Source organism: Hylobates moloch, unplaced genomic scaffold (genome assembly GCF_009828535.3).
Source record: "Hylobates moloch isolate HMO894 unplaced genomic scaffold, HMol_V3 SCAFFOLD_11, whole genome shotgun sequence".
NCBI lineage: Eukaryota > Metazoa > Chordata > Mammalia > Primates > Hylobatidae > Hylobates > Hylobates moloch.
The window spans coordinates 12,680,895-12,699,463 of NW_026652286.1; the positions used below are offsets into that span (position 1 = coordinate 12,680,895).

General features: G+C 40.8%; 1 protein-coding gene across 5 annotated transcripts in view; it reads right to left on the reverse strand.

Moving 5' to 3' along the window:
* CD44 (CD44 molecule (Indian blood group)) overlaps positions 1-18,569 on the reverse strand; it is an 89,810-nt gene that overhangs the window by 5,290 nt on the left and 65,951 nt on the right. For 2 of the 5 annotated variants that reach the window (XM_058446561.1, XM_032166278.2), the window contains 7 exons: positions 18,136-18,267; positions 16,176-16,277; positions 14,318-14,407; positions 12,927-13,130; positions 9,471-9,533; positions 5,015-5,086; positions 2,371-2,449 (listed from right to left, as the gene is read on the reverse strand). In XM_058446561.1, the coding sequence (XP_058302544.1) occupies positions 2,371-2,449; positions 5,015-5,086; positions 9,471-9,533; positions 12,927-13,130; positions 14,318-14,407; positions 16,176-16,277; positions 18,136-18,267 (742 nt within the window). The remainder of the gene's footprint in view (positions 1-2,370; positions 2,450-5,014; positions 5,087-9,470; positions 9,534-12,926; positions 13,131-14,317; positions 14,408-16,175; positions 16,278-18,135; positions 18,268-18,569) is intronic. The other 3 variants (XM_032166277.2, XM_058446560.1, XM_032166279.2) reach the window with 2 other exon arrangements.

Consider the following 18,569-nt stretch of genomic DNA (forward strand, 5'->3'; position numbering starts at 1 on the left):
GATTTTCCACTTTTGTCTTTTAACTATAATTTATATAACAGTGTCTGGCACAGAGACTGTTCTCAATAAATATTAGCCAATTCAAATTCAAGAGGCCAATACCTCCACTAAACCTCAAGATTCTTTTAGAAAAGGGGTGGTACTCTTTTTGTTTTTTACCTTCTCTTTCTCCTTGCCAGGGCTGGTAGTCACAGGAGCCACTCAAAAGATGTTTGCTGAATAAATGAACACCCATTGGAGGCCCCATTTTCAACCAAACTTTCTCTGATGAAAATAGGATTCTGTATCTCTTTCTCTTAAATGTGACACTCAAAGCAGAAAAGCCCCAGCCTCTGAAGGGGATTAGAAATGGGTTGACAGCTTTAGAATCACAGAGCCCATTAAGGGGCCTGTGCAGCTGTTAACCACCCTTTAGCTGCGTGGCAAATCTGTTTTCAATTATCAAATCAGGACATAGTAATCTATGGCATCCAAGCAGCTACTTTCCTGGTGAGATACTCGCTGTGCCGGACCCTGTGTGTCCCTGTTTGCCGGTTGCCAGGGTGACTGTTGGTCTTGGGAGGAGGGAGAGGGCAGCAATGAGGCCCCTTCTCTGCTGTCTGCTGCTGGCAAGACACAGACGATGGGGGAGATACCCAGCCCCAATGTATGGACTCCAGCTGTTCTTAGGGACAGCTGAGATGCTTCTCCGAGGTCTCCCTAAATGTCGACAGCATCCATGCCAGCGTTTCTATGGTGACGTGCAAAGCTTATGGACTGTGTATGTGAGCAAAAGTGGTGCATTCTAGGGCTTGGCAATAAAGGGCTGATTGCACACAATAGGAAATTCATATTTAATTGAGCAAAAGTAATCCAAGGGAAAACAAGGAAGCTGAAGGGAAGTATAAAGACTCTTTGTAAAGGCTCCCCCAAGTCACATTATTTAAATTCAACTAAAAAAAAAATCCTTCCATTCAATCATAGGCGGCCTTTTAGATTTTTTCTCTCAGTTTTGTTCCTTACACAATCAGCTAGCATAACTGCTTTTTAAAACTATGCCCTCAATGGTATAGATAGCAACATAGCTATTTGACTGTAATATGGCACTTTTATTAACTTGTACCAGCGTAATTATTGTAACGCATCATTTGATTTTCTCAGATAATTAGAGACTGTATGGGCTGCCCATGGTGTTGGAATTAGCTGTTGGTTGCTTTCCAAAAACCAGTAAGGAGTCCGTAATTCTCTCTAGGTCTTCTCCCAGACTGAGGGGCATTTTTCTGCCCTGCGAGGTGATCTGGGGACACAATAAAGGTGGCCCTGCTTGGAAATAAGTTTCTTTTACCTTATGAGAAACCATCTAAAGGGACACTTACAAAAGGTTTAATATTCCTATGAATTACGTCCTGGAGAAAAATAATGTATCTTTAAAGTGTCTTGGGTAAGAAATTTAGATTTATACTTTTAAAAATTTAGATTTATACCCCTGTTAAAGTTCATTTCCTCTGTTGCTAGAATTACTATTGTGTATATATAATGTGTGTGTATATATATATATAGTATATATAAAATGTAAATAACATCTAAGCCTATAGGTCTTGGTTCAGGTAGGGAGAGAGTGGCCTTCAAGAACATAAAAACAGCCCATGTGTCAGTTCTAGGGAGGTGACTGTCTTCATTTAGTTGTTTTCCTAAGGAAAGTTCTTCTCTGCTTCATAGACCTCTTAACAGTAAGAAGACCTATGAAACAGTGCTCTTGTTGTACTATAACCTGAATCTCTTCAATTACAGTTCCCAGAAAATAGAAAATGATATCATTACAGAAAACAAACAACAAACAAAAGCACAAGGCCAATAGTTCCTTCTAGTTAAAGTTCTTAAAGGTTCCCTGGGCCTCAGAGAGGCTACAGGGGATGATGAATCACTGAATCTTTATACAATATTTGTGCATTGTGAATGTATTTAATAAATATTTAACAAATCAATGAATGAGTATATACTTTTGTGTGCCTTCCTGGTGAGATACTTCATAACTTTCATCAGATAGAGTCTGCATGAGGTTTAACCCTAAAAAACATGTAAAATCACAAAGGATTCAACCACTACTTAAAAGTGATGAGCCAAACAATCACAGGTGTCTCCTGTCTCTAAAAACCGGGGCAGAGAAAGATGTCTTAAGCTGCACCATGCACATGAATCACTGGAATCTTGTTAGGATGCAGACTATACCATAGGAGGTCTGGGGTTGGGTCTGAGATTGTGCATTTCCAACAAACTCCCATGGTGCCCAGGCTGCTGGTTCCAGGGACTACGCTCTGAGCAGCAAGGATATAAAGCCTGAGTTTAAATGATGCCCTTTCCAAGTTGAAAGCCCCCAGGACAGCCCCTTACCTTCTTCGACTGTTGACTGCAATGCAAACTGCAAGAATCAAAGCCAAGGCCAAGAGGGATGCCAAGATGATCAGCCATTCTGGTGTGAGTAAATTAAATGACATGCGTGAGCTTCAGAGACACACTTTGTAAAACCAAAAATGCACTTTATAATTGACCTAGTTCAAACAAGCACCACAGTCAGCACTGCAGTGGGGTCTGGCCAATAGGTCCAGCCAATAGGCAGGTAATTCTGGAAGAGCAATTTGCTATAAGTATTTGTCCAACAGCCTTCTTGCTTTTATCTTTTTTTTTTTTTTTTTTTTTTTTTTTTGAGACAGAGTCTTGCTCTGTCGCCCAGGCTGGAGTTCAGTGGCGCAATCTCGGCTCACTGCAAGCTCCACCTCCCGGGTTCACGCCATTCTCATGCCTCAGCCTCTCCGAGTAGCTGGGACTACAGGCGCCCGCCACCACGCCCGGCTAATTTTTTATATTTTTAGTAGAGACGGGGTTTCGCCGTGGTCTCGATCTCCTGACCTCGTGATTCGCCCGCCTCGGCCTCCCAAAGTGCTGGGATTACAAGCGTGAGCCACCGCGCCCGGCCTTGCTTTTATGTTTTATCATCAGTCAGGATTTTCAAGTCCCTTCAGGAGAACTATGTTTCTAAAAAAGGACAGGATGACTTGTTGAATCTTGTAGATGCCTTTGGTATATTATTAAACACATAAAAGGAAATGTAGGCTTCTTTTGAAAGGAACATTTTTTCCTGTATAAGAGCATCCACCTATCCACCTTACATTGTATTAAAAAACAAAAATGGGGGCAATAAAGGATTGGTTAAATAAATTAGGGTACATCTATTGCATTACACACTACAATATAAGGAGGAAATATTCAATGACATGGAGGCCATGGTTAACCAGTAGGCAATGTTTGCTAAACACCATGTAAGGTGTAATCACATTTTGGTATATATTTTACATTTTAAAATGACAGGAAAGGCCAGGTGCAGTGGCTCACGCCTGTAATCCCAGCACTTTGGGAGGCTGAGGTGGGCGAATCATGAGGTCAGGAGTTTGAGACCAGCCTGACCAACATGGTGAAACCCCATCTCTAAAACTACAAAAATTAGCTGGGCATGGTGGCATGCTGTAAACTCAGCTACTGAGGAGGCTGAGGCAGGAGAACCGCTTGAACTCAGGAAGCGGAGGTTGCAGTGAGCCGAGGTCGCGCCACTGCACTCCAGCCTGGGCGACAAAGCGAAACTCCATCTCAAAAAAAAAAAAGATGTATATTAAAATGGTAACCGTGGTATTTCTGGATTGTGAGATTGATAATAATTGATTTATATTTCCATTATTTTATTTAGTTGTATTTTTTCAAATGTCTTTGATAATTACATATCACTTGTGGATTAATATTCTACACATTTTGAAATCAGGCTCTTGTAGGACTAAAATATGACTTGACAACTCTACAAAATTCAGTTGCAAAGTGGGTTGTATATGTATGCAATGAACCAGGGCTTGAGAAAGAAGAGACATGGAAAGTCTCATTATCTGTTTTCTTCTTGGAAATTTTGGTTTATCTCTGATTTCCTGCTCAGCACTACCTTTGCCTCACATTTTCCTGGTTTCGATGAGTTTGGAGAGGGAGGTACAGTCAGAAGTGGGGGGAGACTGACAGGAGGGCCCCATTTCTGTTCTTCCTCTCTATTCCTGCCCACCGTGGCCCTGGTTTCCAGCCCTGAGATGTCCCACCTGCACTGTCACTGCAGCTGGGAAGAATCTTGCTGCCTGATGACAGCTAAGACTTCCCCCATGCTCTCCCTTGGGACAGCCCACCCCTCTCTCTGTCTGGTCTGTCTTCAGGTGTGCTTAGGCAAGCTGGGGCAAAGGAGAACGGTGCATGCCACGTTCTTCTCTTTCCCCAAGGGGTCTCTCAGTTTGGAGACCTCTGAAGAGGAGACAATTAAAAGGGTAATTTACTACCTTAGGAGAACCCTTCCCTTTAGTAATTCTCTATGACAAAACAATTTTTATTCCAAGTCAAATAAAGAATTTGCAACAAATGCCTTGTCTTGATGCTCGGGAGAACCAAGTGTCCCAGCCTTCTCACTGCACATGTCGTACTTTCTGAAAAGTTTATTCCGTCCACATCAGCAGGCGGTCCCTCAACCAAAAAAAAATTAGTTGGGGAACCAAAAGAAAGTTTTCACTCCATCTAACATAAATGCCTCTTGTAACTCCTCCCTGTCTGTAATTGTAAGAGGAAAATTACATGCCTCACCTTGGACCCCAGAAATAAGTGGAAATTGGATTGGGATAGAAAGGACCTAGTTATGACATGGGGTCCTCTTGGTGATCATTCATTTAGGAAGGAAGCTTTAGTAACTAACATGGCACTTCTCTGGGACAGGCCAGGGATAGATCTGAGTATGAGCTCAGCTAGTTTGTAGAACCCAGGAAGAAAAGACTATTCCATCTTTTCCTACCAAGAGGCTGTAGTACTCTCATTCATCCTTTAACTTGTAAAGAGGAGCAATTGGATTCATATGTTGGGCATTGCAGAGAATGTGCTTTCAAACGGGTCTCCTCTTCCTTGCTGGGACATTCTGAGAAAGCTGCTTTCAGCGTGTTTTTCTGCCTCAAAGTTTGAAACTCACCTGGAATTTGGGGTGCCCTTATAGGACCAGAGGTTGTGTTTGCTCCACCTTCTTGACTCCCATGTGAGTGTCCTAAGGGGAAAAACAATATCTCTCAACCAAAGTTTGAAATATGTAACCATGAGTTCCTTATGGAGCTGCATAAAGGGCAGCTCTCCACGTTCTGAATCACTGAGAAGCCATTTATGGATTCAAGCTGCAGATGTTTATAAAGCATTACACAAAAGATGTTCCCCCCCCACCTCGTTTGATTAAGGCTAAGGCTTAGTAATGTTATTTTGTATCAAGGAACATGAGAATTCTCAGCAGCAGTGTTGCACAGTGTTCAGGACTTTGGGGTCTAGAGCTGGACAATCCTGGATTCGAGTCTCACCGCTGTCCCTTGCTAACTAGCCATGTGTGCTGGGTCAATCTACCTTCTCCAAGTCTTCCTTTTCACACTCGTAAGGTGGGGATAATAGAATGCTGTTCATCATAATTTTGCAGAGATTTAAAGAAGTACACGGTATTGGTAGTTGTGTGTGGTTGTTATTTTCTATTTTTAATTTAGGACCTTGCTACTCAAAGTGTGGCTCTCGGACCATCAGGACAGGCATACCTGTGGAGATCGCTAGACATGCAGAATCTTACGCCTCATCTCAAAGCTACCACATCAGAATCTTCATTTTAACAAGACCCCCAGGGGACTCATACGCTCCAGAAAGCCCAAAGGGAACCTCAAAATCTCATCCAGTAGCATCATAGGAGCCAACATAAACACTATAAAACAAGGAGTTTGCTCACGCCTGTAATCCCAGTGCTTTGGGAGGCCGAAGCGGGCGGATCACGAGGTCAAGAGATTGAGATCAACCTGGCCAACATGGTGAAACCCCGTGTCTACTAAAAATACAAAAATTAGCCAGGCATGGTGGCATGTGCCTGTGGTCCCAACTACTCGGGAGGCTGAGGCAGGAGAACTGCTTGAACCCGGGAAGCAGAGGTTGCAGTGAGCTGAGATTGTGCCACTGCATTCCAGCTTGGTGACAGAGCGAGACTCCATCTCAAAATAAATAAATAAATAAATAAGGAGTTTGGCGGCAGTGGCCCTTTCTGACAATGAAAAATCATCCTATTAGATTCCCTGCTAATATATTACTGAAACACACCTTGTTAGAAGAATCAACATTTTCTACTGCTAAAAAGCAAAATAAGGAAATAAACAAAATGCCTTAAACTGGGAAGAAGTATCACAAGACAGACAATCCTCAAGTTAGAACTGGAGGCCTATCGAAATGAGGGAGACACAATGGTTCTAAAAGAAACTTCTAAGAAGCCAGGCACGGTGGCTCACACCTGTAATCCCAGCACTTTGGGAGGCTGAGACAGGAGGATCTCTTGAGCCCAGGAGTTTGAGACCAGCCTGGGAAACATAGGGAGATCCTGTCCCTATTAAAAATAAAAATAATAAATAAATAAATAATTTTTTTAAAAAAAGAAACTTCTAAGACATCTTGTGAAGAGACTCATCAAATGAAAGCTTCATGGATTTTTAAAAATTCTTCCTCCACTGCTTCAAAACAAAATTTGAAAGTGTTCCACCAAAATGAACTTCTTTTTTTTCCTACCAAATGGAAGCCCACTGTAGAATCCTGAAGGCTGATCAATGGATGAAAACGGTGGGGTCTTAAATGAGAGCTTTCCTCATGGAGCCAAACTTTAGGCTGTGCACACTGAAATCTTGATTACAATGGTTATATGAGGACAGGATGTCTCTTGTTTATGCAATTTGATGGTTTTGTTAAAACTTAAAAGGGAGCAAAACAAGTTCCTACCAGACATCTAGGTGTTTCAACATCCCCTATCCTATGTTGACAGTGGCCTTTGACTTTATAAACCTCCAAAACAGTCCAAGGCCCTTTCCCTACATGCCTTCCAGTGTCCTTGGTGGTTGGCAGGTTTTCACCTGCCCAAGTAATGGGACACTGGCCACCTAAACCAAAGATCTTTGGCAGTGAAAACTCCCCAGGAGGTACAGTCGCTCTCACTGTTTTGTTTTGTTTTGTTTTTTTCTGACTCACAGAAGTCTTTGATATTTAAAAAAGAGGCCATTAATGGATCATAATCTCTTTATTTTGATTTTCAAAAAAAAAAAAAAAAAAGAAGTGCTCCCAGCAAGAAAAGATCTGGGTGTGCGTGCAACAAGATGAAACCTCCTGTTTGAACAATAGACACCTGCTCAGAAGCCAAACAAAAGAGACTGGCTCCTGTCCACCTGATTCTCACTTCAAGCAAAAGCCACAGAGGATGGATGTGAGACAGCAGGTCTTGCCTTGTGCCCTAGATGTCTACAAATCCAGCCAGGGTAGGACTGGCCACAATAGCAAGTTCCACAAAGAGGAGCACTTGATATTCCTGTTGGGAGATGACATGTAATCTGAGACATGTGCACAGAGATCGTTCGACTGGCTTCAATGGTGAGAAAAGCAGTCTAGCACAGTCTAAGCTTCCAAACTTTAATGTGCATGTAAACCACCTGGGTGGGAGAGTATAGTTAAAATGCAGATCCTGATTCAGTAGGTCTGGGTTGGCCAGGGATTCTGCATTTCCAACAAGTTCCTAGGTGATGTCCGCACTGATGGTTAAAGAATCACACTTAGAGAGTGGCTGGGGTCTCTTGGTTTTAGAGATCATGCCCCTTAATAACTCCCTACTTTTTCAGAGTACTTTCACACTTCTGGTACCCTGTCTTCCTCACAAGAACTCTAGGAAGCAACTGAGGCAGATGATTTGATCTCCTTTTTACTAACAAGGAAATTGAGTCTGGGAAAGGTTAAGTGCCCTGCCTAAGGTCCCCAGTGAACCTGTGACTTCTGCCTCTATTTCAGAAGCATTTCTAATGAATCCCTACCTCCTAGTGCTCCTCCATAGAGAGTTACTGTGGAAGCCACCATGTAAATATCCATCTTCATATTTGTTTTCAGTGTATAAACATTTAAACCTGATGGTGAGCCTCACTCAAACTTGGGCATAAAAAGGGAAGACAGTAATTGATATGGCTTAAATCATTTACATGGGGTCACCTGGATTTATGATGTTCAGGGAGACCACGGTAAGGCAGCACTGGCAGAACCTCCCAGTAGCCCAGCAGTAGAAGTAGTTAGTAAACCTACCTCATGTCAGACTTCTGCAGTCTGGGGTAAGGTTTGTAGGGGTGTGATCTGAATCACAACAAACAGGAGTCTATTTAAGAATTCATGCCTGGCAGTAATTATGGTCATTATGGAATGCCTTCTCCAGACTGTGCTATGAGAAGTAATATAAGACCCTCCAAGCTTGAAAGGTGGCTCCATCACTCCTTGGTCCTGTCAACTCTGCCAAGTTACTTACCTTCTCTGAGCCTTAGTTTCCTCATCTGTAACATGGGGATAATAATAATACTTACCTATGTCACAGAGTTAATGCCAGATAAACTCCATGAATTTGCTGATATCAACCTGTTCTTTTTTTTTTTTTTTTGAGACAGAGTCTTGCTCTGTCGCCCAGGCTGGAGTGCAGTGGTGCAATCTTGGCTCACTGCAACCTCTGCCTGCCAGGTCCAAGCAATTCTCCTGCCTCAGCCTCCTGAGTAGCTGGGATTACAGGTGCGCACGACCACGCCCGGCTAATTTTTGTATTTTTAGTAGAGACAGGGTTTCACCATGTCGGTCAGGCTGGTCTCGAACTCCTGACCTCGTGATCCGCCTACCTCGGCCTCCCAAAGTGCTGGGATTACAGGAGCCACCGCGACTGGCTGATATGGACCTGCTCGTGACCTATAATAATGGCAGTTCCATTTGGCCCAACCTAACCCATGTAAAGTGTTCAGAAAGATGCTGCTGGCACACAGTAAATTCCCAACAAATACCAGTATGATATCATGTGCCAGGATTATGTTAAATGCTTTACATGTATTCTATAATTTAGTCTTTGAAACAATGTCCTGTGACAATTGTTATTATTCCAAGTTTATTAGTTGAGAAATTTTGTCTCAGACCCTTTAAAGCATCTTGCTCAGTTAATATGCGGGGGCCTGGAATCGAACTCAGGCCATTTTTGCTGCAAAGCTCATGCTCTTAATCACTCTGGTGTAGTGCAATGTTAAATTGGGACACTGCCTGAATTCTTCCTGAGGGTTTCAGATGCAAGGCTTTCCTCCAGAGCAGTAGTTCTCGAAGTGCAATCCCTGTCCCAGCAGTGTCAGCATTACCAGGGACTGATTAGAAATGCAAATGCTTGGGCTCCACCCAGACCTACTGAATCAGGAACCTTAAGGGTGGGGTCCAGCGTTGTGATTTAATAAGCCCTCCCTGCAATTGTGATGTATGCTAAGAAGGTTTGAGAACCACTTCTCGGGAGACACTTGACTCATACTTCGTTGGTAGTCGTCATCAGGCTCAACGATTATAACAGTAAATGACTAAAGCAGTTTTGAACTCACCAGCTGATTCAGATCCATGAGTGGTATGGGACCCGCCACTGGGGTGGAATGCGTCTTGGTCTCCTGTAATGAGCAATCAGGAAGGTCAGTACTGCATGTTTTCACTTACACTCCCATCTGCATTTCCTTACATTTGCATTCTTATACAGCCTATCACAAAGTTTAGTCTTTTTAAGGTATTCCAAAAAGTGATGGCAAAACAGCTTTGAATGGGTCCACAATATTAATTACTGTTCATTGCTTAATCCACTGATAAATGAGCTAGAGCTTTAATTAGAATTAAGGAAACTGGGGCAGCAAAGGCTAAGAAGGATGACCACAGAAGTTTTGTAGAAACTTTGTTTTGGTAGAAATCCAAGAACTGTGGTAAGGAACACGCTAACAAAAATACTGTGATATCTTTGCAGGTATGAGGTTGAGACTAGACATTGTACATTTTAAATAAGGACAATATGAATTGGGTCATGAGAAACGTAATCACTGCAAATGGGCGTACTCTGGCTTAGGGCATGAAACAGAGATTTCTTGGCAGCAGGAAATTAGTATGCAATAAGGAATCTTGGGATTGAATGATGTAAAGATTCAAAGAGAAAGGTCAACTGCTTATTTTCAAAAAAAATTGAAAATAAGTAAAAAAGGAAATGGTGAGATGATAGCTAACATGAATAATGTGTATTGGAATATGGGTATTATAGTAAGTTTAAAATAATTTTTTTAAAGTTAAATCTGTGGTTTCAACATGACCAGTTAATATAATCCTAACTTCTCAAACATCCATCACCAGAAAGCTTTAGATTAAGACAACCTCATGAATTGCTAAAATCTAAATCCATAGGTCAAATCTTGAATGCAGCATATTAAAACTCCCTCCCCACCCCCATTTTTCAAAAGTATACTGGAATTTTTTTTTTTAATCACAGGACAATGCTTACATAAAATGGTTACAGTTATCCATTATGAAGGCACCTCATAAGGAATCTATAGTAACCTGATCATCACCATTTCCTTCATTAGAGAAGGTAGAAGCAGGTGACACTTAATCACCTGCGTAAGTATATTGAAGAGACAGATTGCTTTGTTCCTTGGCTGATGGTTAAAACAAATGAAAACAACATTTACTGAAATGCCACACCAATACTCCCACTACCAAAATCACCATCACCATCACCAACCCATCACCATCATTATCACCATCACCATCACCATCACCACCACCACCACTGCCACTATGATTCTAAATGCTTTAGTTCTTTTTTGGGGGACGGAGCCTCATTATGTCGCCCAGGCTGGAGTGCAGCGGCACGATCTCGGCTCACTGCAACCTCCAATTCCTGGGTTCAAGTGATTCTCATGCCTTAGTCTCCTGAGTAGGTGAGACTACAGGCACCTGCCACCATGCCTGGCTAATTTTTTGTATTTTTAGTAGAGACGGGGTTTCACCATGTTGGCCAGGCTGGTCTCAGACTCCTGACCTCAAGTGATCCGCTCACTTCAACAAATGCTTTAGTTCTTAATATTAAGCGTAAAGACTGAGAAAAATGCGTAGACATAAATGAGATTTATGTGGGTGAGTGTTTTTGAAGAAAACCAAGGATGAGAATTGGGTGACTTAATTGTCTAATCCATGGAGAATTATGGAAAATCTGTCCGTACCACTGTGGAAATCAGAAGGAATCAGTGTCTGTGAATATCAGTTTTGTAAACAGCATTTGATTTACTAACATTAGGCTATAAGCATTCTAGGGTACTGTGACTATTAAAATTGCCATTTAAAATTTAAATTCATGGCTGGTCGTGGTGGCTCACGTCTGTAATCCCAGCACTTTGGGAGGCTGAGGCTGGTGGATCACTTGAGGTCAGGAGTTCGAGACCAGCCTGGCCATCATGGTGAAACCCCATTTCTACTAAAAATAAAAAAATTAGCCAGGCTTGGTGGCACACATCTGTAATCCCAGCTACTCAGGAGGCTGAGGAAAGAGAATCGCTTGAACCCGGGAGGCAGAGGTTGCAGTGAGCCGAGATGGCGCCACTGTACTACAGCATGGGTGACAGGGCAAGACTCTTTAAAAAAAAAAAAAAAAAAATTAAATTCACTGGGTTGCACAATGGGCTTTCCTTTGCCAAGAGAAATGAGACAGCACTATAAGATTTTCTGAAGAATACTGACAATGGTACTTGGAATTTTTAATAAATGAGGGCAGAACAATGCTAAATAAAGAACTAAGGAGTATAAGGGGCTTTGTCTTGCCAATATTGCTGAAGTTAGCGTTTTCTTAAACTGTTTTTGTTGAAGCTCTGGGGTAGGCCACCCAGAGAAATGAGGCCAAGCATGTGGCATTCTGAATTTTCTGTCCCTGCATCACAACCATCATCTGTTTTACATATTGGATTCTCATGGAGGCTGAGGCAGGAGAATTGCTTGAACTCAGAAGGCGGAGGTGGAGGTGAACCAAGATCGCACCATTGGACTCCAGCCTGGGCAACAAGAGTGAAACTCCGTCTCAAAAAAAAAGATTATATATATATATGCATACATATAAATTCTTCTTTTTCTTTTTTGGGGGGAGGAGAGAAGATCTCCGCTCCAAAATTATGTATCTAAAGTCTCTAATCTTGAATATGCCTTAGTGATTGTGTTACAAAGCAATTGAAAAACTAGTACTAGGAAGACAGAATCTGTTTTTTATTTCTTCACTACAGTGGGCGTTTTCCAGTTCCCCTTTCTTCACTGTTAATTTCTTAATACAAATGGAGAAGCAAAGAAAAGCAGAAGCAGAGATGACTACTTATTTGAGAAAGAAAAAGACTTATTCTAGGTCCGTGTCAAACTTCATTGAATAAATTATCTTCAGTCCTCTCTTCACTATTACAATAAAAGAAGTGGTCCCTATTCATTAATACTAGATTAAATCATGAACATTTTAAGTGTGCATCAGAACTAGAAGAGGTTTATCCATCACCAAAAGTAAAACTGATCAATCTATCACCAAAACAAGATAATAATTTCAGAGCAAAGATACTAGTATATAGAAATTATTCACCTGTAGGATAAAACCTTACAAAATAAGTAGCGTATATTAGTCGAATTAAATGGAATTGCTAAAATTCAACTATTTTGACCTGCAAAAATATCAGTTTCATGTGGTTCAACTTCATATATCACAAGATAAGACAAAGAAAGCAATTCCATCATAACAGCCAAGTTGTACACACAACCCACACACACATACATGCAAACACAGACAAATGGAAAAAACACTGGCAAAAGGGAGCATTCTTTTATCTAAAATATGCCCAAGTTTATTTGCACTAGAATTGATAACTGATAATGAAAGACATTTCCATATCACAAACTAGTCCAATCCCAGACTACACAGAAAATGTCCTCTGTAATATGAAACGATATATTGTTTCTCTATATAGAGAAAGCAAACTAGATAATAAGTGCCAAATTACCTGATAAGGAATGATTGACATTAGAGTTGGAATCTCCAACAGTAACTTCAGTAACTCCAAAGGACCCAGTCTTAGCTGAGGTCACTGGGGTGAAGGTCCTGCTTTCCTTCGTGTGTGGGTAATGAGAGGTATAACCTTCCAGTAAAGTAGTTGAGCCTTCAAAATGATTTGGGTCTCTTCTTCCACCTGTGACATCATTCCTATCTGTGTGGAGGTGGAATCAGTGATGAACCCGTATTTGTAAGATCACCACCCACCATGTGCTTGTCTCCAGAACACACAATTGCTGCAAAAGCTTTCCACTTGTTATCCATAAATAGGGAGCAATAGAGTGAAGTTTGTCATACTATTGAACAGAATAAATATTTTGCAATAGACACCACTTGGACATCACTCAACAGAAGAGATTTTGGTGATCTTAATACCCAGAATTGGCATTTGTTGCAACATCTGCTTGGGTTATTAGGTAAGGCTATGTCACTACAACTGTGATCTTGAAGTCAGCTGAGGTACTAGATAATCTTGAGTTCTTTCTCAATTGGATTCATCTTTGATGTAGTGGAGGAAACATACCATTGGATTGAAAGATAAAATTTTGCTGCCTGCAATTAGAATAGGAAATGCATGGTTTCAAAGGCCTGAGGCTACTAATTTAATTATTCTTTTCTTTTCCAGAAGGGACTGCTTTTTAGTCATCAGCACCATGGAGGTCCAGAGGATAAAAGACAAAACAATATTATTGTGAGGAGTATAAAGTGATATAATCAGACATTTATGCCAATTATAAATCATACTGCAAAAGTACCGAAATCATAGCAAGCAGTCTATTGGACCACAGCGCAATCAAATTTGAAATCAAGACTAAGAAACTCACTCGAAACCATACAATTACATGGAAATTGAATAACCTGCTCCTGAATGACTTTTGGGTAAATAATGAAATTAATGCAGAAATCAAGAAGTTCTTTGAAACTAATAAGAACAAAGATACAACGTATCAGAATCTCTGGGACACAGCTAAGGCAGTAGTAAGAGGGAAATTTATAGCACTAAATTTAAATGCCCACATAAAAAAGTTAGAAAGATCTCAAGTTAACAAAAATAAATAAAATAAATCATATATAAGCAATCCATTATTGTTAAAACAAATCACTAACTCTAGAGTGAAAGAAACCCAACTTTTAAGATTAAGAAATGTAGTTTGCACTTAATGTACAAAGAGGTATATAAAACAGGAAAATCAGAGAACCACCACCAGACGCACCTTTTGATTAAAAGTAACAGTGTAACAGCAGCTAATGGATGCACCTCCACCAAAGTCACTGCAAAAGTACCCATAATTGATTGATTCTTATCAATAGCTGAAGCCAACTAGGTTTTATAATCCTTACTGCTTGATGTCAGAGTAGAAGTTGTTGGATGGTCTTTATCTTCTTCCAAGCCTTCATGTGATGTAGAGAAGCTCTGAGAATTACTCTGCTCTGTTTCAATGAGGAATGAATCCAGTGTTAATTTGAAGCTACGGTACAAATCCTGTATCTGCTAGCAGGGAAGATCTAGCTAGAGTAGAGTCAGATGGATAGGTGCATAGGAAGACCAAGGTTTGTGCACACCATTCTCCTCTGATTGATAGAAATATACAGAAGAATTCTATTTTGCCCCTAGTTGGTTCTGAAGACCCTTTATTTCTCAGGATAATCATCAAAGGTAAAGTGGCAAACACAAGACACAAGAGCCAAAACTTTGCCTATCCTGGATTGTCCAGGCGCAATTGTAGCATTGCTCCCAGTCACTCCAGAAAACCAGAGAATACAGAGACATGGAAAAAAGAATATTTGAATCCCAATGCTCCTATCAGTAATCAAAAGCACCTAACTCTGTGTCAAGAAATGTGACTATAGGGAAAATGAACACTATGATAGCCTGTAGTCTACCTGTAACCACAAAAGAAAAAGAAGCCTATCTAGAATAGCCTACTCAAGTAACACAGATCAAATTTATACAAGGAAATACTTAGCTACCTTGTAAAGGTCATTAAATTAAAGTTACCATTTTACTCTATTATTAAGGTTTTTTTTAATTTCACCTGTGTATGGGGATTCTCATCACTGCACCAAGGAAACGCTTGCCTGGGCAAACACAGGGCCCTCAGTGACATATATCAATTTGAGGTTGACCCATTGCCCATATCTAAAATCACTTGGACTGTTTCAAGTTTATTTCTTTTGTGTTCTTTTAAGAAAGGTACTGACCTCTGGGTTGCAGGTGCAAAAACTTCATAAAGCACACCCATAAGCCATGCCCACCACCAAATAAATATTACAACCAGGAGAAAGACAGTCACCAAATCCCAAACCCAATGTCAGAACAAAAGCCAACAGTGACATAAAATGGCAACATAAGTCCTTCTTTGGCAAGCGCCATTCATAGGCTTATTTGCATCTCCTTTGATGCTTAACGCTGTGCTATTTACATTGCTGACAATCAATATATGCTTGCTGATTTTTTTCCTTTGCCTAAAGGGTTCATGTGAAGGACTCTGCCCATTATGTGTGGCAAGCAGTAAAATAGGACCTTCTTAATTCTAGATTTCTTTTGTATTCTTTGAAGAAATTATGAATGACTTTAGGCTGATCTCTAGGACATCCCTGCACATATAATAGAAATTAAGGCTAGTAGAAGTTGAACATTTCTTAGTGATAGAAAGAGATACTAGCAATTTGTTGTTGTTGTTGTTGTTGTTCCAGGGATCCTGCCACCTTTGTTGATTGTCAATAACATGCCTTGCCTCTCCTCTGAGAACTGATGTGATCTCTAGGATTATCTGGCCCCAAAAATGTCTTTTTACAACCATGCAAGCAATCCTACCCCTCCTCTTCTGCACTGGCTGGAGGAAAGATGGACATTGAAAGGAAATGGTCAGTTAAAACACAGAAAAATCACTATCCTGGAAGTGGGCTTGTGTTTCACTGACATAACTACTTGGAGAATGAAAATGGAGTTGAATAGAATCCTACTTTTTCTTAAAACACAAAGTCATTGAATCTGGAAGGCACAAAGAAATGAAGGGAAAATCAGGTTGAGAGACCTCCACAAGAAATACAGACAATGAAGACAGTTTCACACTCTGGGCTGAGGTAAGCCACATAGTACCATTCCACCACCAAAGCTCTGCACCTTGGCCAATAGGGAGTAAGAGATGAAGCAGGAATACAAGTCAATAAAGCGGCTGAGCATTGTTATTCTTACGCGTTGTCATTGAAAGAGGTCCTGTCCTGTCCAAGTCTTCCACCAAACCTGTGTTTGGATTTGCAGTAGGCTGAAACGTTGTACTATGACTGGAGTCCATATCTGAAGGAATCAATATTAGTGTTATTGCTTGATTTCCCAAACCATTACCTGAAGGTGGCTTATGGTCTACAACTGATTTTTTTAAATATTCACATCTGGCCAGGAGGAAAGAAAGCACATACTGACTATATCTCCCGAACTGAGATAGATTGTTTCATCAAAGAGCACCACAACAAGTAACTGGCTTTCCTTGAAGGGCCGAGTTATATGAAAGCTATGATGCGTGTTTGTTTTTGCTGAGTCTGGAAGGACTCTACATGAGCGCATGATGGAACACCCAAATCTTGCAGAGAGACAGAAATATTGCCTTTTTTATAGAAACATGCAATCTGACACATGGAGAAAAGACGAAGTGTGCTGGCTCAGGCACCATTTTATCCCCTCCCTCTTACCAACCAAAGGGGCTTTTAAAAATAGCCCTCTTCCCCCCTTTAGTCTTTTTTTCTTCACAAAGTGAATATGCAAATAAACACAAAATCGTCATCCAATACCACCTAGGTGGAGTTACAGAAAGTATACAGGGACAAGAAATAAGAAGCAGTGGATGTCATTGAATTATTCTTCCCAAAAACCCAAGTATAAGCAGTCTTTAAAATTTAATGTGTACAATGTTGAGTAGTGCAGAAATTTCACTGAAATACTTGTAAATGTTGTTTTTAATAGTTATCACAGATCTACTCTGCTGAAATAAGAAGTCTTGAGTGAAACAGAGGCCAAACAATTCATAAACCGCATCGATATTTCTGGCTGTCAATTCAGTCAAAGTCTATCCACATCACTGCCTCTGGGGGAGATTTAATCAGTTCCAGAGAAGCACCAGAATACTGGGTACCCAGGTCTGCACTGCAGCCTTTCAACACTAAATATTCAAGATTCAACACTAAATATTTAACACTAAAATATTCAAGATCTTTGTAGGACAAAAATGTGGTGACTCTATTATACCAGATTTCAAACAAGAGCAAGTGCTAACCTGAATCAAAACCACAAATGGACATTCTCCCAGAAAAAGTCCCACTTGATGATGGGCTCTAGACTCTTGTTCATCTTCCCTCTTATAAGTAGAGTCCTTCAAGAGTCATCATACCATTGTGTAGTTGAAGCCAATTGTATTGTCCTTGACATGTTCATTAATTTAATGGAATCTCTTTCTCTTCATCAGTACATAGAATTAACATTGATTTTGAAGATCTTTGCCTGGCTTAGTTTTCCCCCATGGGTGTCCTCAGAGCTCCAGCTGCCATGTGCAAACCCATGTGTGCTGGGTCTGCCTGTGGTACTTCAGTCACTCAACATAATGGCCCCTGCCTAGCCGTTCAAACACATCTACCCTTGTGAAAAATGGATCCAATCACTTGACGTATTCATTCTTTGGCTTTTCTTCCTTCACGTTTCTCCTTACAGAAGTCTCCTTCTTAGGAAAACTGCCCCCCCAACCCCCACCACCCACTTCTTTTCTCTGACTATCCAGGGTTTTTTTTATTTTTCATAAACCAAGGCCAATTCACCTTTCTGTGATGCTGTGGTGAGCGGGGAGGGGTTCTCAGAATTTCTTTAGCGTTTATTGTTGGCAACATTCATTTCACATCTATTATTTACTGCCTCACACGGATATATTTTGACAATAAATGTTTTCTTTTGCCAACTCTCGTGCTAAATTCTTTACTTTCAGCTTGGAACTTCATATTCAGGTGAATACGCATATCACTCCTACCAAGAAAACTAATTTTTGAAAAACCTCAAGTCCTTCAGGAAAGTAGTTTGGTCTAAAACCAAGGGCATATTTCTAGAAAAATAGTCAGCAGTCACTCAGTGGATTTCAAAAAACATCATATATAAAAATCTCAGAGGCTATTACCCATCCTTCTTCCTGCTTGATGACCTCGTCCCATGGGGTGTGAGATTGGGTCGAAGAAATCAGTCCAGGAACTGTCCTCTGGGCTTGGTGTTGTCCTTCCTTGCATTGGATGGCTGGTATGAGCTGAGGCTGCTGTGACCATGCAGTTCGAGCAATTGTCAAAGTGTTAATGGACACTTGGTCAGGGATACACTGATTTTATTTTTAAAAAAGACTTTATTCTCTAGACAAGACAATGAAACAATCTTCCTTGTATAGAGGGCAAGGAAGTTGCATAAATGCAGAATGTTTCAGCAGCTTTGGGTTCACTCATGCTCATTTTCTTCTTAGCAATCAGCATGTGAACTGGAGGACACAAAAGCATTAACAACTCCTGCAGTGCAGAGAGGATGAGTTACAGACATCAAAGGAAGATGAAGGAGAAGTACTTCTTG